This window comes from Podarcis tiliguerta (assembly GCF_965153285.1).
Source record: "Podarcis tiliguerta genome assembly, chromosome: 13".
Classification (NCBI taxonomy): Eukaryota; Metazoa; Chordata; class Lepidosauria; order Squamata; family Lacertidae; genus Podarcis; species Podarcis tiliguerta.
In genome coordinates, this window is record NC_139546.1 from 52,480,151 (window position 1) to 52,503,718 (window position 23,568).

Genomic DNA, 23,568 nt, shown 5'->3' on the forward strand with positions numbered 1-23,568 from the left:
GGCCTTAAACCCTGGCATGCCAAGCTGCCAGCCAGTGTGGGTAATACTGGCACCAGTATGGACCAAGAAGGCAGCTCTGTTCCCAGGTTTATCCCTAGAGAAGCACAAGGGCTCAGCCTTGGAACGCAGGAAATGGGTCATGAAGGGGACGGTACCTTTGACATGGGACGTGGGTGGTGCTGTGGGTTAAACCACAGAGCCTAGGGCTTGCCGATCAGAAGGTCGGCGGTTCGAATCCCCACAACAGAGTGAGCTCCCGTTGCTCGGTCCCTCCTCCTGCCAACCTAGCAGTTCAAAAGCACGTCAAAGTGCAAGTAGACAAATAGGTACCGCTCCGGTGGGAAGGTAAACGGCGTTTCTGTGCGCTGCTCTGGTTCGCCAGAAGTGGCTTAGTCCTGCTGGCCACATGACCCGGAAGCTGTACGCCGGCTCCCTCGGCCAGTAAAGCGAGATGAGCGCCGCATGAGTTGGCCATGACTGGACCTAACGGTCAGGGGTCCCTTTACCTTTTCCTTTGACATGCCTCTGAAGAAGTGCGGGAGGCTTCCGTCTTTCAAACAGCAAGGTAGAAATTGAGCCAGGGAATAGAACCTGTTTTTCAGGGCGGCAGCCCAGTCCTGGAACATGCAAAATTAAAAAAGGGATTTTTGTTTCTCCCCTGAGCATAGGCCCTAGACAGACTGCACAGCAGGGAGAGGATTTCCGGGGTGGGGGTTGGGGCAACCTCCAGGGAAGAACATCTCCTTAGAATTGTAGAACTTGAAGGGTTATTTGAGTCCACCTTCCGCAATGCAGAAATCACTGCTATTCAGTGGCACAGCAGTTGCACCCCGATTGCGCAAATTTCCCCTCACTCTCCCAGTAAGCAGGTGATTCGCTCTCCCTTCCTGTCTTCCACCTTACCAGAAGTCCCAGAACATCCTGAAGGCAGAGAGGAGGGCGTGAGCCGATTTGGGGGAAAGCACCTTTCACCCTCCCTGATCCCAACTGAATAAAGGAATAGATAAGAATAATCTTCCTTAATAACATGAGAAGAGCCCGATGGATCAAGCAATAGTAGCTGTTGTGGCTAATAGCCCTCTCCTATAATTTGTGCAGACCTCTTTGAAAGGCATCCAAATTGCTGGCCATTATTGTCCCCCTGCGGGAGTGAGTTCCACACTTCAACTCTGTGTTTTGTGAAGACGGATTTTCTTTTATCTCTCCTGGATCTGCAGCGTTCAGCTCCATGGGATGGCCACGAGTTCTGGTGTTAGGAGAAAAGGAGAAAGACTTTTCTCTGTCTGTTTCCTCCACAGGTGGTTAAAACCTGGTTCCGGCACGGCCTGCGAGGGCATGGAGTAGACATTTAGAACAAAAACAAGGGAGATATATCATTCGCCCTGCCTCTGAGTCTAGCCACACACAAAATTGACAGGCAGACGGTTGAAAGGCAAAACAAAAAGATAAGTACTTCCCCAGACAACGTGCAATTATTCCTGGGGATTCATGGCCACCAGACGCTGCGATGGTCAGTAGCATAAATAGTTTTCTGAGCAGAGCTAAACAAACACATGGCGGGCCGCCGAGCCTTCCCGTGGAGCGCCAGCGCTGCTGCAGCTTCCCTTTCGGAGATAAGCGAAGGCATGTCTCGACAAGAACAGGAAATCGAGATTGCCGCCATGTTGGCTGCCAGAAGAGGTGTGGACCAGGAATGAAATCGTGGGGTCACAGGCGGAGAGCTCGGCGAAGGTGCTGTCAACCTGGTGTGCGGCAGCCGTGGAAAAGGCAAATTCCATGCCAGGGATGGTTAGGGAAGAAACCGAAAACAAAACTGCGGATTTCATAACGCCGTTATACAAGCCTATGGTGTGACCGCATGTGGAATACTCGGTAGCGTTCTGGTTGCCTCCCCTCAAAAAGGATGCTGTCGAGTTGGAAAAGGGTTCAGAAAAGGGCAACCAAAATGATCGAGGGGATGAAGCGACTCACTTGGAGGGAAAGTTACAGTGTTTGGGGCTTTTCAGTTTAGAGAAAAGGAGAGTAAAGCAGGGAAATGGGTAGAGGCGGAGAAAGAAGAAGAAGAGGAATTTGGATTTGATATCCCGCCTTTCCCCTTCAGGAGTCTCAAAGGAGCTAGCAATCTCCTTTCCCTTCCTCCCCCACAACAAACACTCTGTGAGGTGAGTGGGGCTGAGAGACTTCAGAGAAGTGTGACTGGCCCAAGGTCACCCAGCAGCTGCATGTGGAGGAGCAGGGAAGTGAACCCGGTTCACCAGATTACGAGGCCACCGCTCTTAACCACTACACCACACTGGAAAGAAGATAGGGGAAAGTTTTTTCTCTCATAAATCAGGAACATGTGGACGTCCAATGAAGCTGAGCATTGGAAGCAGTGTTAGTAATTCAAATGTACAAGCTAGGGACCAGATGGCACCTTGAATCTAGGTTACGGTCACCACAAAGGAATGTCTGTTCACCGGGGGGTTGGACTAGATGACCCTCAGGGTCCCTTCCAGTGCTAAATTTCTATGATTCTATGATCTCAGCTGCATTGCTTGACTGTAGCTCGCTCTTACAACAATTCACTTGTCCCAGGATGCAAGAGGGAGAAACACACACAATGGAAATGGGAATGCTATTAACTATGGACTAAGGCAGAGGCTTTTAAACTGTGGTCACCAACCTGGTGCCCAGAAATCTCCACGTAGACGCAACTGGACTCACACCAAGTAGCAAAATCCATCTGGTACCTGAGGAATTTCAAAAACTTGATTGGGAGATTCAGGGCAGATAGAAAGTCCTTCACGCAGCACAGGCTTAAACTGTGGAACTCACTCCCACTTGGATGGCTTTAAAAGCAGAGAAGAGGAATTCCTGGAGGAGGAGGTGGAGACTATGAACGGCTCCTAGCCACAGTGGCTCGGCTTGGCCTCCACGGTTGGAGGCAGCAATGGGCTACTGGACTGATCCATCAGCCAGACTTTTACAGAACCTCCAGGTCCCAAGGCAGTCTATCTCAATTCCTAGATTCTTAGGGGCATTTGGCCACTGCGAGACCAAGGTGCTGGACTAGATGCTGGGCCCCCTTTGGCCTGATCCAGCAAGGCTTGCCATCACAAAGAGGTGATTTCCTTGAGCCGGCAGGCGGCCCTTACGCCCTCCCAGACTCACCCGTTGCCCTTTGAAGAGGAAGACATAAATTAGGGCGAGAGTGCCTGAGAGGATCAGCAGCAAGGTGCAGTCATCGCTGGCTAGCCAGCCCCCACCAACCCCAAGGGAGCAGGCTTCCTCCTGCGGTTCTCCCTGATCCGGGCCCAGCTCGCTGACCCTCTGCCTCCTCAAGTGGGCAGGGGTCACCAAGATCCAGGCTAGGAAGAACAAGGAGGAACGCCACAGCCCCATGATTCTTGCAGGGATATTTGCGGCAGGTAGCCGGTTGCTAGGGAACAGTTTCCAGGGAGACCGTCGTTTGAAGCTTCCGTGGACCAGTATGGGACAAAGTCAAGGGACCAAATCTGGAACTGGGGTGGTGTTAGGCTGAATACTTCTGCTTGTATCTGTTGTCCGGCACCAGGATGACCGGACACCTGGCTGAGCTTTTCTGGGGAGATACTAGCCCAGTGGTATTTCCTATGGATTTAGGCTCCTGACTTGTTGGTGGGCATCGTTCCCCTACTTTTGCATTCCTGAGCAGCATACGACTTGGCTGACTCACTTGAAACACCTGGAGCTACTTTGCTCTGCCTGTGCTTTGTTGTTGTTGTTGTTGTTTAGTCGTGTCCGCCTCTTCGTGACCCCCTGGACCAGAGCATGCCAGGCCCTCCTGTCTTCCACTGCCTCCCGCAGTTTGGTCAAACTCATGCTGGTTGCTTCGAGAACACTGTCCCACCATCTTGTCCTCCGTCATCCCCTTCTCTTTGTGCCCTCCATCTTTCCCAACCTTAGGGTCTTTTCCAGGGAGTCTTCTCTTCTCAGGAGGTGGCCAAAGTCTTGGAGCCTCAGCTTCAGGATCTGTCCTTCCAGTGAGCATTCAGGGCTGATTTCCTTCAGAATTGAAAGGTTTGATCTTCTTGCAGTCCATGGGACTCTCAAGAGTCTCCTCCAGCACCACAATTCAAAAGCGTCAACCAGTGCTTTAATATTTTTTATTTGGGGGGGGGGGGGACAGGACTTACTTATTTATTTAATAGGTTTCATAGAGCGCTTGATTGTAAAAAAAAAAGAGCCAACAAACCTCAATGCGGTTTACGAAAAGATAGAACCAGAAAAATCTACGTTGCTTTAAAGTAACGCATACGAAAATTAAAATATTAAAGTTTTCTCTCTCCGCCTGACCTTCCTCACAGGGCTGTTGTAAAGGAGGAAGGAGGCGAACCATGTACAATGCCATAAGTAGTTTTGACTTCCTATGATGTGCAGACTATGATGTTCTCACTCAGGAGGGCTGGTGGTGGTGGTGTACAGTGGTTAAAGAGCGTCAAACTAACACCTGACTCGGCTGTGAAACTCCCTGGGTGTGCCCCCCCCCCCGGACAGCTAGTCTGTATCACTCTCGGCCGAACCTTATCATGCAGAGTTGTGAGCGGAGTGGAGAAAAGGTCGGCTGGCAACCTATTGAATAAATAAGATTTAGCACACGAGAAGAGCCTTGTTCCGGATCAGGCCAGTGGCCCGTCTGGTCCGGCGTCCTGTGGCTGTGGGAAAACAGCAAGCAGGATTAGCACACAGGAGCAATAATCTCTCCTCCTGCTGGAAAATTACCCCAAGGAGGTGGTGCTGGGGGGAGGTTGGTGCCAGATCACAACTCTGCTCAGCTTCCAGGGCTGCCTCTTGCAAGAAGTGTGAGGTGGGTGCTTTTATTGCAGCAGTGTGTGTGTGGGGGGGGTGTTGCCTAATGCTTCCAGACTGGGCTGGCCCACGACACCACAAACAAGGTGCTTTTCATCCCAGCAACTGCGCGCCGCTCAGTGCTGCTGTTTGTCCCATGCCCTGTGGGAACACGATGATCCTGCGCAGGAAGGGGGAGAGGGGCCGGGGAGGAACAATAGCCCTTGTCACCCCGCCTGCGTGGCACGTGCCCCTCTACTGCTGTCGCTGCTCATGCCAGGCTCCCTCCCGCATCTAGCGTTTCCCGGGTGCGACTGGAGCCGCTGGTTAAGAGCGTGGGGCTAAGACCTGGGTTGGGGGGGGGGAATCCGTTTGGTGGCACTGAAACTCGCTAGGTGACCCTGGGCCAGTCCTTGCCTCCTCTCAGCCTAACCTACCCCCCAGGGCTGTTGTGGGGATTAAGTGAGGAAGGGGGAGAGCTATGGACGCCACGTTGAGCTCCTTGCAGGGAAAAGGTGGGATACAAGCGCAGTAAAATAAAGAATAGAAACAGCTGCAGATTTTGGGAAGCTCACGGCCGGTTCCACCTGCTTCCCTCAAAGGGGAAGGGGGACGCTTGGTGCCTAGAGGGCAAGTAAGGTCCTTATGCTCAGGGGACAGTTTGTGCTTGTGTGTGGGTTTTTTGGGTGTAGGAGGAAATTCCTTAGAGGTGGGGGCAGGAAGGGGATTCCTCCCTGGATTGACTCGCTTACCAGAGCCACTCGGAGGCTGCTAAGGTCAGCAAGCTTCTTTACCTCATGGTGCAATCTTGCGGATGTAGGTTACTGTGGGATGGACTGCAGAGGCCTGGTGGGCCAGGCAGGGGATGTGGCTTCTGTGTGTGTGTGTGTTTGCCAGGTGGTGGGAGGAGTGCACTGGCGGTTTCTAAGCAGAGGTCGGATGGCCATCTGCCAGGGCTCCTTTAGCCGCGCTTCCTACATTGCAGGGGGCTGGACTAATGACCCTTGGGAGGGGGGTCCCTTTTCCAATTTCACTGCAATTCTGTAAATGTCCTGTGATGCCTCTACCGCCCTTCTTGTGGCTGCTTTCGACATTTGTATCAAACACCGACAAAGCATTTCCCCTCTGAAGTGAACCCCCAGCCCATGCCCCCTTGAGCCCAGAGATCCACACGCCACACAGAGCGACATTAGCAGTCTTGTACTTTAATAACCTGAAATACTGCAAAAGTGTCCTTAATAGAAAATTTATTGCCAGCTCCATCCGCCCCCCGCACCCAACCCAACCTGGCCTGCACCCCTCGCCCCCAATCGTGTCTCCGGCCCCACACCCCATCCCGTTCCCCATTTCAATGGGGCTACTGCAGAGCTGTCCCAATGAGATTTGGCCAAGGGGCGTTGAGTCAGGCCCATAAGGGGCAGGCGGGAATCACTCCCAAGTCTGTGAGCGGCTTCCCTCCCCAAAAGCCCCCGCCCCAGCCCACCAACCTGGCAGTCCCCCTCCGCAGCCGGTAAATCGTGTCTTTGCGCAAAAAAAAAAAGGTCCCCCCACTCCCAGAGCTGGGGGGGTAAAACCAAGTCCTGATTCCACCCCCGAAAAGGCACATGCTGTGTTAGTAGGCCCCCTTTCTCCCCCCCACCCCAACCCCGCACCCCAAAAGGCTGGCTCCACACACACACGCACACACACCCCTTCCAGCAATGCTAGTGCCCCCCCACCCACGTTTCACATCTGCGGGAAATCCATTAGTGAGTGCCCCCTCCCCAAAACACGCAAACGCACACACACACCCCTCAATGTCCAAGTCCAGCCCCCTCCTGCCGGCCCAGGGTCACGCGGCACCGCCGGAAGGAGGCTTGGCGTTGGCGTGGAGCTGGGCCTGGAAGCGGCTGAGCTGCTCTGCGCTGGCCAGGGAGCGCAGGAGGGCGTTCTCCTGCTCCAGCAAGGCGTTGCGGTCCGACAGCTCCTTGATCTGCTCCCGCAGGACCTCCACCTCCTCCCGCACGGCAAACATCAGGTGGCTTTTCACCAGGTCCTAGAGAGGAGTGGGGCACACACAGAGAGAGAGAGGCCAGGGACACCGTCAGGCATGTGGGAAGCCTCCACTCACAGGATCGTAGCATATGTGAAGTACCGTATTTTTTGCTCTACAAGACTCACTTTTTCCCTCCTAAAAAGTAAGGGGAAATGTGTGTCCGTCTTATGGGGCGAATGCAGGCTGTGCAGCTATCCCAGAAGCCAGAACAGCAAGAGGGATTGCTGCTTTCACTGCGCATCGATCCCTCTTGCTTTTCTGGCTTCTGAGATTCCGAATATTTTTTTTTCTTGTTTTCCTCCTCCAAAAACTAGGTGCGTCTTGTGGTCTTATAGAGCGAAAAATACGGTAGTTCATGCAGCACATCAACTGTGGAACTCCCTCCCGCAGGCTCTGAAAGAGGCCGTTTATCTCCCCAGCGTCTTTTCTAAAATCCTCCCCAGCTTCGGTAACCAACAGTTCCGCAGTATGGCAGCCTATTAATCCCTGAAAGGGGACGCGGGTGGCGCTGTAGGTTAAACCACAGAGCCTAGGACTTGTCAATCAGAAGGTTGGTGGTTCGAATCCCCGCGACGGGGTGAGCTCCCATTGCTCAGTCCCTGCTCCTGCCAACCTAGTTCGAATGCACATCTAGTGCAAGTAGATAAATAGGAAGGTAAACGGCGTTTCCGTGCGCTGCTCTGGTTCGCCAGAAGCAGCTTAGTCATGCTGGCCACATGACCCGGAAGCTGTACGCCGGCTCCCTCGGCCAGTAAAGCGAGATGAGCGCCGCAACCCCAGAGTCGGCCACAACTGGACCTAATGGTCAGGGGTCCCTTTACCTGTAATCCCTGAATGATGCCCCCTGCCCACCTCTGCTTTTAAACCTCCAATGAAAGAGAGTCCGCTGCCTTCTGAGGCCATAGAATTGTAGAGTTTGAAGGGCCGCCCTAAAGATCATATAGGCCAGGCACGTCCAGCTCCCGAGAGCCTGCGATTTTTGAGTTCGTTTTTCAATTTAACCAAAGATCGACCTGGAAGGCACCCGCGACTGACCAGTACATCGCGATTGACAGGCTGGACATGTCTGCTACGGGCCAAAACTCCTGCAACAAAGGAGTCGCAGCCGAAGAATTGCTGCCTCACACACAACCACCCTGTGCCTACAGCTGATTCTCCATTCTGATTTTGCAGCCTCCTCCCCCCAGACCAGACTGTCTGGTCCAGCTAGCTCATCAACACTTGCCCTTCAGGATTTCAGCCCTACTTGGAGCTGCTGAGGATTGAAGCAGGGACCCTCCAGCATGTAAAGACCCATGGATTGCCCTCACGGCAACCCTCCCCTTGCAGAGGAGTACTTAGAGGCTGTTAAGAACATAAGAGGCGCCTGCTGCATCACGCCAATGGCCCACCTAGTCCGGCATCCTGTTCTCAGTGGCCTGCCAGGTGTCCAAATGGGGAGCCCCAAAACAGGATTCAAGCAAGCCTCCTGTGGCTTCCAGCCATTGGTATTCAGAAGCATCGCTGCCTCCAGCTGAAGAAGCAGCGCGAAGCCATCCTGGCTCATAGCCATCAATAGCCCTCTCCTCCCCCACGGATTTATCCCATCCTCTTTATAGCCATCCAGATTGGAGCCTATAACTGCGTCCTGTGGCAGGGAGTTCCATAGCTTAACTATACGCTTTAATTCCCACCTTATCTATGCAGCTGCTGTCCCAAACATCCCCCTGCTAAACCTGGAGTTTTCCTGCCCTCAGAAAATCCGAAGACGGCGCCTGCTCTGCTTTAAAAGCACTCCCACCAGTTTTCCGTGGGTACCACTGTCCGTTATTTTTGTTTTTTTACATGGGCGGCTTTGATGAGGAGCAGCTTCTACGGAAGCGGCAAACAGCACAAAATGGGGAGAAGGGATGGGGGAACCCAGGGTTAAAGTCACATCTGAACGTAAGCCGCTCAGGTATGAACAAATAGATGGCCTGAAATGCATATTTTGTGGGCCAGTCTGGCTGGACCCTTGCTCTTTTTTTTTCGAGAGGGAGGGAGGAATGCTCATCTGTTCACCCACTATGACCCTTTCCTGCCCATGTGTAGAAGGCTTCAGAGTCTGGACAGAGCTCAGCAGGGCCACAGTCCCCCACCCCTTTGACTCACCATGGCTTGTTCAATCTTGTTGTCTATGGCGATCATGCTGCTGTTGGTTCCGCTGTGAGGAAGAGACGGACAGGTGGATCAGGAGGCAAGACACACACACACACACACACACACACACACACCACTCTTAGCCAACCTCCACCACTTCTGTTCTCACAAGGCTTTCCTACTTGTAGAATTGTACAGTTGGAAGATACGGCGCTAGGGTCATCTAGTCCAACCCCCTGCAAGGCAGGAATTACAGTGGTACCTCGGATTACATATGCGTCAGGTTACATACGCTTCAGGTTACACACTCCACTAAGCCAGAAATAGTGCTTCAGGATGAGGACAGAAATCGTGCAGCAGCAGCATGGCAGCAGCAGGAGGCCCCATTAGCTAAAGTGGTGCTTCAGGTTAAGAACAGTTTCAGGTTAAGTACGGACCTCTGGAACGAATTAAGTTCTTAACCCGAGGTACCACTGTACAGCTGAAGACCACACTAGGAAATTCTTCCTAATGTTTCTTGGGAATCCCCTTTCTTGCAGCTTCAATCAGTTGGTTCGGGTCTTTCCCTCTGGGGCAGCAGAAAGCAAGCTTGCTCCCTCTTCCATGTAGGAGCCCTTTAAATATTTGGCCCTCACATTCCCTCTCAGTCTCTTCTTTCCCAAGCTAAACATACCCAAGTCCCTCAACCATTCCTCGCAAGGGTTGGTTTCCAGACGCTTGATCATCTTGGTCTTTATCCTCTGCGCACCTTCCAGCTTGTCAATATCCCTCTTAAATTGTGGCATCCAGAACTGGACACAGGACTCTGACCCCTCGATCTGGACACCAGACTCCAGTGGAATTGTGTTAGCTGTTTTTGCTGCTGCATCGCATGCTCAGCTCCCTTTGAGTTCGCCTCCTTTCTTTGCAACACAGGGACGGCATACACACTATACTTCTAGAGCGCATTCCCCCCCCCAGTATTCTGGGCACTGTAGAATCGGAGAATTGCAGAATTGGAAGGCGCCAAAAGCGTCCGACCCCCACAATGCAGGAATCACTAGGGATTGTAACTGGGGGGGGGGACGGCGTAACCTTACAGTGTCCAAAATTCTTGCTGGGGATTGCACTTCCAATGAGATTGAATGGTATCGTCACACAGCCACAAATATCTCTTAAACAAGACCTTGCCTAGGCGCCACCCCCAGACAACACCACCTAATTCTTTACCCCCAAATGCATGCCTTGTAATGCTCGTAAGAATTAAGTGGGAACGAGAAGAAGACTTGAAGCGAGACCAGCGCACCTTTCACCTGCCAGTGAGGACAACTGCACCTGGGGGACGGGTGGAGGAGGGTTAGCAGGGAAAGGTTTCTGTCTTGGGAGGCTGTGTGTCTCCAGACCCATTTGAGCCCCACCAGTTTAGTCGTGACACGCTGCAAAAGAAGCACCCTAATTCTGGGCACACCTGGGTGGGTTTGGGGGTTGTTTTTTTCTGATTGAGGGATTGCCCATCTTCCCCAAGGAGCCCAGGGCAGCAAAACAGACGCACCTTTTCTTCATAATAAAAAAGCAAAAACAGATTTAAACTTTCCCAAAAAAACTAATACAATTAAAGATATTTAAAAGCAGTTGCTTTTCTCTGCAGAGAAACCCTTGCCTTAATGCTTCCAGCTTGGGCCGCTTTGATCTCCGGAAATGTCGGCCCAGGACTAGACCAAGCTCCCAATCGACACAGGGCTCCATTTGCACCCGTGGCCAGTCAAGGGCTCCAGGGAGCTCCCTTGCCTTTCCCCTACTCCAGAGGCGACTAACATGGAGCTCTACCACCATGATCCCTGGCTGTCGGGCAGCTGGGAACTGGCAGTCCCAACAACGGCGGGAGATTCCCAGGTTCCACATACCTGTTGCTAATCGAACCCTCGGCCTCCTCCTGGCACACACAAGCTCAGACCCTTCCTCCTGAGAGCTCCCCCATCCCTCCTCTATCCTCCCAGGAACCCTGCAAGGTAGGCCAGGGAGAGATATTCCTCCAAGGCTATGCAGTAAACAGGTTTGTGGCGGAACAGGGTTTTGAGGTTCTCCCTGACCCCCCCACAGTTGTCCTCTGATGCCCTGGACCCCACACTCCCTCCTTAGCCTCGATACCCCTGCCCAACCATCAACTCCCCCCATGCTTGCCTCAAACTCCCACCCCCGAAATCTGCCCCCTCTACTACCTGTGCAGGACAAGCAGGAGGGAGACGAGAGTCTTGTCCACCTCTTTCTTCCGTCCGTTCGGCTTTCTGCGTCCCTTGGGGGTCTCTCTCGGCTTCGCAGGGGACAGGTCCCTGGAGTGGGCCGGGGAGGTGCAGCCCCGCTGCCGGGGGCGCCGGGGGTCCCTCGAATCGGGGAGCATGCAGCACCCGCAGCCCTGGGGCTGCTGCTGCACCTCGAAGGCGCTCACCCTGGACTTGACAGACACCCCCAGGGAGTCCAGCGCCATAGCGGCTCCCTCCTCGGGTCTTCCGGGTGCTGGCGGTCGGGGAAGGTCCTGCGCTTCTGGGCCGCCAGAGTCCTCAGGCGCCCTTTGACCCCAGGCCCAGATCCCTCCTCGCTAAGGTCCTCTTCTGCTCCCAGATCCCGCACAAGCTGGCGGTGGTCTTCTGTCTGCGGCAGGAACCCAGGAGTCCTGGGCGGAGTGAGGGGGCTGGGTGGTGGCAGCAGCAGCAGGAGGCGCTGAACCGCTGGGATGGGCTCTCTGGGCAGCGATGCCCAGCGGTGCTCCCTGGCCGGGCATAAATAGCCATCTCTGTGCCTGGCGCTCGGGCCCCCTCTCATTCACTCCCATTGGCCAAGGCCATGTGGCTCTGTGTGTGTGTGTGTGTGTGTGTGTTTATTCCTTTCTTTCTCCTCCCCACACCCCACGCCCCATCAATGACAGCCAGGGACATCAGCTGCACCATTCTCCACACTCCCCCCCCTTTCCGCAAACCCACACACAGAGGACTTGTGCCTTGAGGAGCACCCTCAAATCAGATGCCCCCCCCCACCCACCCTGGAAGGGGAACAGCAAGATCAATGCTGTTTGCTTTGCCCCCCCCCCCAAAAAGTCCACCTTCCCTTCACCCTTGCCTTGTTCTTGGCTGTGATGCAGCAGGGAGGGCGGACTCACAAAGGGGCCTTTATAAACCTGCCACCCTCTGTTTATGCCAATCCGGTCCGGGGGGGGGGGGAATGCCAGGGGGTGTGGGGACGTTGCCATGGAAACTGGGACCAGAGCCCAAAGGCATTACATAACGCAGCACCAGGCACTCCTCAGTGGGGGGGAGCTCCGGAGTCCAGCCCAGCCTTGGGGGGGGGGGGAGGAAAGAAGGAAGGTGTGTGTGTGTATGTGCAGACACACACATACATGTGTGCATAGGGACTTCGGGGCTACTTGCGGTGAAGGGGAGAGAAAAAACGGGACCCAGGATTGTCCGTAGGGCACTTGCGGCGGCGGCTTTGTGCTGGGAAATCCTGCGTTGCAGAGAGGTTGGACTAGATTGCAGTGGGGGGTCCCTTCTGATTCTATGACCTCAGGAGGGAATGGACTCTCCTTCATTGGAGGTTTGTAAAGTAGAGGCTGCACGGCCGCCTGCCAGGGATTCTTATAATAATAAAATTTTATTTATATTCCGCCCTCCCCAGCCGAAGCTGGGCCCAGAGCGGCTAACAACAGTAAAATGATACAACATTCTAAAATCATTTCATTACAAAATCAGTTCAAATTCTTTAGCTGCAATTCCTGCTTTTTGGTGGGGTTGGACTAGATAACCCTGCGGTGTCCCTTCCAACGCTACAGTTCTTGGATTCTGAGACCAAACGTCAGGCACAGAGACTTGGCTTCCCCTTCCCAAAGCCTGCTCAAAGAGGAAGCCTACTGACCCTCCCTTGCAAGGCAAGGGCAGGGTGACCATGACCTCCTTCCTACCTCCTTCCCTCCCCTCCCACCGGCTGATCATGGGAGGCCTGCAGTGCTTTCCCCCCCCCACGCCACCCTCGCTGGGGCAAGGAGGTAGCCAGCTGCAGCCCCCGGGTATCAGTGTGCAAGTGGGGTGTGGGGTGGAGCAAGTGCCTGCCCCCCAAACTGTGCCGCTCCCTTTGCTTTGGAGATTTGCCCAAATCTAATTAACACCCCCCCCAAAAAAAATGTTCTAGCTCGGTTAAGCTTTAAAACAGGAAGAAACATGTACAGAGTCTGAATTAAATGACAGGGGAGTGGGGAGGAAGCTGGGTGTTCCACTGCGACTGCCCCGGGTCTTGGGGATGAGGCAGACCGGAAGCTGTTCGAAAGAGCTGTCTGAGGGTCAAAGCCGTTTGACAGCAGAACGGACTCCCTCAGGTGGCGGCGGACGCACCTTCCTTGGAGGTTTTTAAGCAGAGGTTGGATGCTCATCTTTCAGGGCTCCTTTCGCTGCGATTCCTGCATTGCCAGGGGTTGGGCTGGATGTCCCCTTAGGGTACCTTCCAACTTTGCTAGTCTGTGGTTCTGTTGCAAATGGAGCTTCTTTCCTCTGCAGGGTGGGGGCCCGCTCTTGAGCCGTGGGGTCTGCCCTCTTTTCATGGACCCTCTGGCTCAGGGGTAGGCAACCTAAGTCCCGGGGGCCGGATCTGGCCCAATCGCCTTCTCAATCCGGCCTGCGGACAGTCCGGGAATCAGTGTGTTTTTACATGAGTAGAAGGTGCCCTTTTATTCAAAACGCATCTCTGGGTTATTTGTGGGTCCCGCCTGGTGTTTTTACATGAGCAGAATGTCTGCTTTTATTTAAAATGCATCTCTGGGTTATTTCTGGGGCATAGGAATTCGTTCATATCTTTTTTTCCAAAATATAGTCCGGCCCCCCACATGGTCTGAGGGACGGTGGACCGGCCCACGGCTGAAAAAGGTTGCTGAGTCTAACTTGAGGAGGGCCTCCTTCCCCGAAAAACCTGCCCCGCTAACCATGTTGGGATTGCAGCCCAAGATCTCTGCTGAAGTCCAGAGCTTTGGGTGGGGTTTGATTCTCCCCTAAATCACCCGGCAGCCATTGCTCTCTGCAAAAGCCTGGCGGAGGCAGTGCCTACCGGGTGCGTTGCCAACCTGCCGCCCTCCAGCTGGCTGGCGGCTGAGGAAAGTTGCAGCCCTAGATATCCCGAGGGCGTTGAGTTTGGCGAACCCCTGGCAAAAAATGGAGAGAGGGGGTGCCCAGCAACCCATGGGTTAACCCCAGACCTGGGCACCGTTTGGGGTGGGGTGGGGGTCAGCGGGGCATGAACCTGTGTGAGCACAAGAACCCGTCTTGCAGGTTTCGGAAGTGACAGGGAGAAGGATCCTCCTTGGCCCAGGGGCACATTCGCGCCAGCTGGGCAGGAAGGAACAGGGGCCTGCTCCGAATTGCACCCGCTCCTTCCTGCACGCCTCACATGCACCTCAGCCCAGGCCTCCTCCTCCTCCTCCTCACCAGCTCCATGGACCCTCCTCCTTCTCCCAACACCTCAAAAGGATTTATCCCAGGGGTCAGGGCTGTCTCTTCTTCTCCTGCTGAGCTGTAGCAACTGTGCCAACTTCCCCCACGTTTTCAGGGCTGCCCTGCAGAAAGGGGCATCCCGCTCTGAATGCCACGCTGCCCCTAACTCCACCCTCTGGCTGCCCTCCAGCACCCCCTCTCCGCGGAGTCCTCCCGCGCCCCTCCAAGGTAGTCCTTGCATAAACAGGGCTAAGAATAGCAGAGCCAAATCCCGGGAGGAATGTGGTGGGTGCTGGCTGAAACCAGCCTCCTTCTCCTCCTCCTCGCTGTGGCTTTGACCCGGCCTCTCCCGGTCCCACCGCTGGGAGGGAGAGAAGTGCGGGCACCATCCAGGGCGATCTGTGCGCTTGCTTCCAGGCTCGGGTTGCAAGGTGTTAAAATGCAAACACCTCTCCCCTCCGCTGGAGATGCTGTAGGTATGTGGCGCTGGTGGGGAAGCCACAGGCCGTCAGTGTGAAAATAAGCATGCGCCTGTATTCAGGGTTTTGCCCGTGTGGGACCTGAACAGCCAGCCTGCTTGCAGGAGCAGGGAGGAGGCTGCAGATGGGTCTGTGTGGTTGGAAGTGGCAGGGGCCCAGATTCAAATCTCCACACAGACACAGCCTCCTGGGTCTGTCTGTCTGGTTCATATCTTTAAAGCACTGCGATGCATCTTTAAACAGACAATTCCCAGAGTTCCCTGGGAAGGGAGACGGACTTTTAAACCACCCTGGGGAAGGTCTCAGCACCCTTAACAAATCCCAGAATCCGTTTTGTGGGGAGGGGGGAAAGGGGCATCATAGCACTTTAAATGTTTGATGTGAATGTGGCCTAACTCGCCTTGGAGGGTTACTGTGGAGATCAACAGAGGGCGGTGCGGGAAGAATCTGCCCTGGCCTCCTTTGCGGGAAAGAGGGTTTTTAAATCTATCCCCCAAAAAGTTTTTGATTAAGTTCCACTGAAATGAGGCTGCATTTTAATGTTTTAATTGTTGTATTTTAATTTTGTTTTTTAAGCTGTATTCTGATCAATTGTTTTTATATTTGGCGTTAGCCATTCTGAGCCCGGTCCTGGCTGGGGAGGGCAGGGTATAAATAAATTTTATTTTTATTATTATTAAATGTACCTTGAAAATACACACACACACACACACACACACACATGCTAGCTAGCCAGCCAGGATGGTAATGCTCAGCTTCCAGTCAGGAAAAGCCATGCTTCTGAATTGGGAGCCACAAGAAGAAGAGGCTGGCTCTTGTGCTCAAATTGTGGGTTTTCTTTAGGGGCATCTGGTTGGCTGCTGTGGGAACAGGACGCTGGGCGAGGTGGGCTATCAGCCTGATCCTGCTATGCTTTTCTTATGTGCCTGTGTGGGAGGCCAGGGGACAGAGGGCTTGGGAGTCCTGCTCAGGAGGAGACTTCGGCCTGACTTGCCCCCTGCCCCTGGTTGTGAGGGCTCGTTGCTTTGCTCTTGCCCCCCACCCACACGAGACAACCCTTGGCTCCCCATGTGGGATCAATGCATCAGTGCACGGCTGCTATTTCTTCCGGGCCAATGCTCTCATCCCCATTTGGAGACATCTCCTCCCTTCTGGGAGGGAGGGAGGAGGAAATGCGCAGAATTTTCTGCCCTCCCAAGCCTGCTCCTGGTCCCTGGACTGCCTGCTGCTGCGGCTGCAAACCCACCTGCTACATTTTTAAAAATAAATAAAAATGCCATGCATGCTTGGATGTGTGCAGAAGGAGGGACGGCCATGGCACGTGGTTCTGGGGTGCCGGCATGAGCCAGAGAGCACGGGGCCCCCAGCCATGGCAATGAGAGGCCAGCCGGCCGAATGATGCGGTTGGGGGGCAACGAGGGCAGAGAAGGTGTTCCCCCCACCCCGGCTTGGAGAGGAGACGGCGTTTGGCAGCCGAGCGGAACTGGGCAGAGCTGGCAGAGGGTCATGGAGGGTCACACTTGAAATAGATCCGTCCGTGCCCACTGCGGGGGCTGGCAAACTCCCAGGGCCGAGACGGAAATAGCCCAGCGGCAGGGAAGTGTGGAGAATCTCACCTGCCTGGGAGAGCAGAAGGCCTGGAACCCACCCACTAAAAGGAAAAAGCTTCCCTTTTTCGTAAAACGAAGGGACCCCGGCGGTCGCCCAGGCCTGCCCCCTGCAATGCAGGAATCGCAGCCCAAAAATGACTGGCAGGTGGCCACCTGACCTCTGCTTAAAAACCTCAGCTTTCAAGGTTTCCCCTCCCCACGTTTCAAAGCATGCTCCTAGTCCTCAGCGCCCGTGGAAGCACCCCTTTGAGCCACCGCTGAATTTCCGCTGCAGGGCGCACCGCAGCTTCCCCTCCCTCTGAGACGCCTGTCCCAAAGCCTGTCGCTGGAGCAGCAAATGAATATTGCGACGACGCAACCAGATACAGATGTGGCTGCTCTGTACAAATTGTTCCGCTCTCAGTGGGAGGCTGCTGGAGGGAGAGCGTGGAGTCCTAACCACCCCCCCATTTCCTTCCTCTTGCCCAAGTCAGAAGACTTTCTCCCCCCCCCCCCCCGCCACGACAACTATGACCAAGGAACCCAGGCAAGCTTTGCCAAGGCTCAGCCCGGTCACATAGGCTGTGGTGCCTCTGAGCATGTGCGGAGTGCAGCTCCCTCCCCTCCCCACCCTGGAGGGGAAAAGGCCTTTGGCCCCTCAGTCTCTACCCTCTCGGAAATTAAAAAATTAGGCCATTATCCATGGGGGGAGCTACTCCACACTCAGTTTTCCCTTGCGTTCTTGGGGGGGCGCATTACCTTTCCTATGAACCTGCCAGCACCCCCTTCACACACACATCCAATAACTACTTCGGCTTTCAGAGAAAGACAAGCAGGTGGGGTGAGAAGAGGGGCTGTTATTTGCACAATGCCCCCATACCTCCCAGACTGGGCCATTTGGCCTTTAAAGTCGTTCCACTTTTTAAATAAAAAAACCACAGTGTTCTGATGGTGTAACCCACCCTGGGACCTTAGGAGTGAAGGCAATAAATTAATAATAATTTTACTTAGATGTGATTCTGGCATCACCTCGGCGGGTGGACTAGTTGACTCTAGGGCCCTCCCAACTCTGCGGTTCTGTGGTTTTTAGAATTTCCCCCTCCACACACACACAAAACCCGGGCGTCCCACCCCATGCCTCACCTGTCGTCGTCGCTGTCCTGGGCGCCCCCCATGCCGAACATGGAGCGCGCCAGGCTGAAGCGGCCAGCGCCAAAGGGGTCGGAGGTCCTGCGGCAGGGGCTGGCATCTCGGAAGAGCGGAGGAGCCGGGGAGGATGGGCGCGACCGGGACTCTCTGGGCAAGACCTGTGAGGCAGGGGGAGTGGGGAGGGAGAGAGAAAGAGGGTAAGCTTGACCCACAGCTGCTGCCCCCAACCCACCTCTAGCGGGCACCAGAGGTGGAAGGCCTTCCGCAGGCTGCAGACTTGGGGAAAGCACCCCCCTCCCAGAGGCTGGTGGTTAAGTGAGTGGTGACAGACCCACACCCCTCCCGGCGCTGTGAGGGTCACTGGGGGTTTATTCCAAGGAGCGTCAGGGCGGATGAGGCAGAAAACAAGAGGCCCTGTGTGCCCTGGCTGGAAGGAACAGAGAGGGATTTCTAGGAAGAGAGGAAGGAGGCTGGTAGAGGGGCAGGGGGTGGAGTGAAGAGGATGGTGTGGGGAGAAGAGGCCTTCCTGCCCCTTCCTGGGGACCTTGCTCCAGAAGGACCCAGGCGTCCGGCTCCTTCCTTCCTGCTCAGCCCGCAACAAAATAAATCAATGGCTCATTGTGGGAAAGGTGGGACTGGCTTGCGGACCCCCAAGTTCCCGCTTGGCTGGGTAGGATCCGGCTGCCAAAGTCTGCCCACCCACACCCACCCATCGCACCCCCAGGACAGACCAATGGGGCCATCCAGAGACCACCGAGAGCCCGGGGGAAGATTCTCCCATCGTGCACCTCGGTCACGGAAGGACAGCTATGTCCAGAGGCTGGAGAACCAGGACCTGTGGCCGAAGTGCTGTGGGGAGGAGGTTCTACGACCTGGGATGAAATCCTTGCTGAGCCGCAGAAGCGCTGTGGGGTGCCAGTCTTGCCCAGGCCCCTCCACCCCTGATTTGTGGAACTGAAAGGTTTGGAGTGCTGCCAGCCAGGAAGGTGAAAGGATGGCGTCTGGAGAACTGGTACGTGCAATGTGTAATTCCAAGCAGCAAGGAGTTCCGCAGGGCAAAGAAAACACACATACACACAGAGCAAGCACCCTGTAAGCTTCAGGTGAGCTTGGGGGCTTTCCCAGGCCTAAATCCATCCTCTTTAGGCTCAGCTGAAATTCACTGCGTCCCCAATTGGCCCTAGTGTATGGGCACACATAAACTCAGGAGCCTCGTCCTCCCCGCACCTCCCCGCAAAGCCCACCCCAGCTGGGCAACGCCTCTCACCTTGCGCCGCTCCTCTGCCCCCCTTGGGAGGAGCTGGGCGACGCTCTTGGGCAGCAGGTGCTCCTCCACCATCAAGGATGGGATGGTGCCGGGCAAGGGGCCCGGTTCGCCAGCTTCCCTGCCGCCTTCTCCGGGAGCTGGCGGGCGGGTCTCCAGAGCCACCAGGGGGCTGCGGGGTGCCACGGGGCTGGGGGGAGTCCTGATGGGGCGGATGAGCACGGGCAAGCCTCCTCCCAGCGAGCGAGCCTGGTGGCCCGAGTGCCCGGGCGAGGGGAGCACCAGCTGCGACTGGAGGTAGCCCCCTCGGCGCTGGGGCTGGGGGCTGAAGGGGCTGGGGGGCCTGGCCAGGAGCCCGGCCACCTCCAGCCGGGAGTCCAGGGACTGGGGGTGCCTCCCTGACTCCGCCAGGCGCCCCGTCAGGTGGTAGTCCGCCTCCTGCTCGTAGAAGTCCCGGCAAGTCCAGCGGCCCCTCTTGTAGGGCTCTCCCGAACCTTGGTCCAGCTTCACCACCCGGAAGCGGGAGGCGGCCCCAGCCGGGCCCTGGAAGGCCGGGGCCACCCCCGGGGAGCCCAAGGCCGAGGGCCCGTTCTTGGGCACGGAGGCTCCGCCGTCGTCCTCGAGGGGGTCGGCTTCCTCGCCGCCCCGGGACACTTTGGGGCTGGAGGGGCCCTTGGCCTCCCCTCCTGGGGACGAGCCCCCCTCCTTCTGCTGCTCGTAATCCGAGGTGACGCTGGTGATCTGGAAGCCGCTCTTCTTCTTCCCGCCGCTCATGGTCCCGAGGAAAGCGGGCGCGGAGGGCAGAGGAGCAGCGCAGCCTCTCCAGGTCAAGGAGCCAGCCCGGCCGTCGGGGTCAGTACCAGCCCAGGGCCATGGCCAGGCCAGACTCACCGACGACGCCAGGGGGGTCGAGTCTCGGGGGCACCACTAGGCAGAAGGCACGGGGGCCAAGCCAGGCGCATGCCAGCATCCGGCGCGGCTGGGCGTGGGGTGGCCCGCCGGGGCCTAAGGACGAGCGCTTGCAACCGATGGGCGATCCTGCATGGTTGCTGGCGGGGCTCCCGGCTCCCTCCTGGGGGGCTAGGGGGCCAGGGCGCTGCTCAGGCGCGGGCGCATCCCGGCGGTCTCCAAGGGGTGCCCGCAAGGGCCCGGGGTGCGTTAGGGGCCACTTCTGCAGGAAGGGAGAGCCTGCTGCGCGGAGGAGCAAAGTTGCCCGGCGTTTGCCCCCCGGGCTCCTTGCTTTTTGCGGGTGGGTGGGCAGCCCGGGCAGCCCTCCCCGATCGCAGAGGCGGCGGCGGCGGCTCCCCGTCTGCCTAGCGCTGCCCAGCCTCCCTCGCCCGCCTGCCTGCCTGCCTTCCTCTCCGCCTGTTGACAAGCCCCAGCACCAGGAAGTCCGGCCCCCTCCCAACCAGCTGACTGCCTGCACACGCCCCCACCCCCGCCCCACAATAGCTGGGGGCCGGCCAAGAGCTGCCTTAACCCCTACGGCACCGGATCCTCCCCCCAACTCCTCCTTAGGTGCCCCGCGCTGCGCTCGGATGGATGGCAGCGCAGGCGGCGGGTTCGCGGGGCGCGCTTGGTAGCTTTCGGAGGGGTCTCCCTCCTGGGCGGACCTCGCGAGCTCCAGGGGCGGCGGACTACAACTCCCATCCGCCCCCAGACAGCGCCGGCTGTGGGTTGATGGGGGTTGTAGTCCGGCGCACCTGGATCGGGCGAGGCGAGGCTGATGCGCGATAGGTCCTCTCTTTTGCGCACGGACGGGGCTTATCCAGGCGGCTTTAACCCTCGGGCGTCGCCCAGAAAGGGCGAAAAAAAGGGGGGGGTGTCGGACTTTGAAACGGGGCGTTGGACTAGATAGGCCTTTGGGCTGATCCTCTGCGGCTCTTAGGCTCGCTGACTGGTGAACATGTGCAGAGTGCGGGTTATTTGGGGGGTACCCCTCCCCAGTGAATCGTCACGACAATGGCTCATACCTGGGGGCTTCCTCCAGCATCGCTTTTTGTGGGTGGGTGGGCAACATTCAATTTTATTTTTTAACAGTTATATGTGGAACTGTTTAAGCTATTCTTATATACGTAACTGTTTTATATCTACATAGGTCTATATAGGTGTATAGATACTACTGTCAGTCGTTCTGGAATGCCCCATGGAGAGCAATCCATGAATGAAATAAACAAAGGAGCCACCATGGAAGAGGAGCCTTTTCCGCTGGCCTTTCCCCAAGAGATATTGTGGCGCAGCAGCTAGAACCTGGGAGAGACAAGGGTTCAAATTCTCTGCTGGATGGGCCAGGAAACCCTCTAGGTGTGACCTTGGGACCCAATCACTGCCTCTCAGCAGGGCTGTTGTGGGATGAGGAAAAGGGGAAGACCCACTTTGAGCTCTTTTTTGGGGGGGGGAGGAGATAGAAATGCAATAAATAAATGAGCCGTTCTCACAGTTGGAGCCAGTAAGTGCACAGATTTCCCAGTAAGTGCCTCATTTCTCAAATGCTGGGGTGGGGGCTTGACCTGGAAGGGTCCTGCTGATTCCCAGAAGCGTGTTGTCTCATCAGGGATGGGAAGGCACTTTGCACATGCTCCAGGACAGTATCTTCTTTGTTATTCCTGCATTGCAGGGGGTTGGGCTAGATGGCCTTGGGTCCCATCCCGCCCTACAATTCTGTGATTCTACGAGTTCCAGTGCTGAGCCTTCCCTGCGCTAGCCTAAGGGCTGTGGTTGACCCAAGCACTCTGTTCCTCCGCCTTCAGCACAACTTGTGCGTTATGGAGAGACTGGCCCAGGGAAAGGCATAGGGAAACCACCCTGGACTATTATTATTATTATTATTATTATTATAAAAAAGATCTTTGGCTTAAGGGAACACATGAATAAAGCAAGAGACTCTTCACTGTGCCTCTGAGCATACACGGAGTGCCTCTTCCTCCGTTCCGAATAACCAGATCCTGTGGAGAGCCGGGACAAACCACCAGGGCATCCATCACGTCCCCAAGACTAGGAGATGAAGCAAATGCACTGAGCTTTTGAACCTCCAACGGACCAGCAAGTCTGCAAAGTGCAAGGCTGGCAGTGGGGCACGTCCAGAGACCCTCCCCAAAGTTTGTGGGATGGAGAGGAGCACTGCACATTGAAGGAGCCTCCCTTTGTCTCCTTCGCTTGCAGGCTTGGGGGGGGCAGACACATTTGCGTTGCCTCTCTGAGAAAGAAACACTGGTTTGAGACTGGCCCTGACCTCGGGTGCCCCCACCAAGACTGGGCTCTGGGGAGTTTTAGACTGCGTCAAACAGCCCTGCTGCATCTGGAGGGCACCAGGTTCATAGAATCGGGGCTCCCTGTTTGGGGCTCTACAAAACCCACCCCCTCCCTGATCTAGGCCACCTGGCAGGCCTTTTGTGGTGATGAAGCTGTGGGGCCGATTCTTCCCTCGGTCCCATTGCCAGGCCTTAGGCTGATGAGGGACCAGCTCAGCTCTGCAAGACCTGAATGGACCCTCGACCTCGGGGGACCCCCTAGCTCAGGGATGGAGTGGGGCTGCAGAGTCCCCCACCCCAACCCTCAAAACTCCTGGCAAAGTTAACTGAGCTTGGGAGGTGCCGGGAGGCTAATCCGTAACAACCCGGAGAAAGTAACGCGATTAAAGGCTCAGGGGGGATCGGAAACGGGGGATTATCTCCCTGGGAACAGGACCTGCCACCTGATAGGGGGTGGGGGGGGGGCAAGCGCCATTCTGCGGGGGTCGGGGAGGGGATGAGAGGTTCCCACACAGAGACTGGAGTGAGCAGGAGAACAGTCGTCGTCCCCCAAGACACACCCCAGATCTTGGAATTGAGACTACGAAGGGCACCGTGGGGTGTAGGGTAAGAAGGAGCGCACCCCCTTGGAGAAACTTGCCCCCCCCCCCCAAGGGCTCTTGAGCAATCAAGCAGCTTCTGAAAGGCAGCCTTCTCCATCCAGATGTTTTGGACTACAACTCCCATCAGCCCCCCCCCCCCCAGCATCACCACCTGAGACACGATGCTATAGGTCCGACTGCGCCTGAGAGATAGGGCGCTGCTGCCACCTGGCGGAAGAGCGCCGCCATTGCCTTTCGCCCCAAAGCGGGCGGACACGTGGCTGCAGTTGCTCGAGCGGCCAGCAGGTGGAAGCAGCGCCGCTTTGCGAAGGGACGGGGCGCTCTCCCCTCGGCCAGTGCTGATTGATGCACTGGACCTGGGTGCAGGATCAGGCAAGGAGCAAGCCGTCTAGGGGGGCCTTGCCTCGCTTTCTGGAAAGGGAGGCGCGTGTGCGAGTCTTAGCGGCAGCCCTACGCACGGAGAGGGCGAGGCACTCTGCACATGCTTAGCAGAATCGTTTAGCAAGGTGCTCAAAAACAGGTTCTGGGGTAAGAATGTCTGCAAGGCTGTCGTCTCCTCCACCTAATCAATTATTTGCGCCCGTCTTTTTCAGACACTTTGCCTGTCCCTGTTAAATCCGCAGACACCCAACTATAAATCCAGGTCAGACTTTGCTCCCCCCCCCCCCCGTTTTTTGCAAAGACTTTCCAGGTCAGACATATCAGCGCGTTCACAAGACCAGAGTGGCACGTACAGATTTCTGGGGGAAGGCCGAACCTTCTTCAAATAAATCCTCGCCCCAGGCTAAGAGCCTCAGCAGAATAGATGGGCAGCCCCGCTCCGGG

General features: G+C 56.1%; 3 protein-coding genes across 4 annotated transcripts in view; 2 read left to right on the forward strand and 1 right to left on the reverse strand.

The window, feature by feature from the left end:
- TSC22D4 (TSC22 domain family member 4) overlaps nucleotides 1–19,664 on the reverse strand; it is a gene marked incomplete at its 5' end in the record, with an annotated part of 20,837 nt that extends 1,173 nt beyond the window's left edge. Inside the window, 5 exons of one of the 2 annotated variants that reach the window (XM_083410556.1) lie at nucleotides 507–617; nucleotides 3,154–6,844; nucleotides 8,975–9,023; nucleotides 17,621–17,784; nucleotides 18,894–19,664. In XM_083410556.1, the coding sequence (XP_083266682.1) occupies nucleotides 6,641–6,844; nucleotides 8,975–9,023; nucleotides 17,621–17,784; nucleotides 18,894–19,664 (1,188 nt within the window). In that variant the 3' untranslated portion in view covers nucleotides 507–617; nucleotides 3,154–6,640. Of the gene's footprint in view, nucleotides 1–506; nucleotides 618–3,153; nucleotides 6,845–8,974; nucleotides 9,027–17,620; nucleotides 17,785–18,893 lie in introns of both variants that reach the window. The other variant, XM_083410555.1, reaches the window with a different exon arrangement.
- The window catches only part of UFSP1 (UFM1 specific peptidase 1), a 189,692-nt gene that overhangs the window by 154,647 nt on the left and 11,477 nt on the right, over nucleotides 1–23,568 (forward strand). The window lies entirely within an intron of this gene.
- NYAP1 (neuronal tyrosine phosphorylated phosphoinositide-3-kinase adaptor 1) overlaps nucleotides 1–23,568 on the forward strand; it is a 49,771-nt gene that overhangs the window by 37 nt on the left and 26,166 nt on the right. The gene's annotated exons all lie outside the window — the stretch shown is intronic.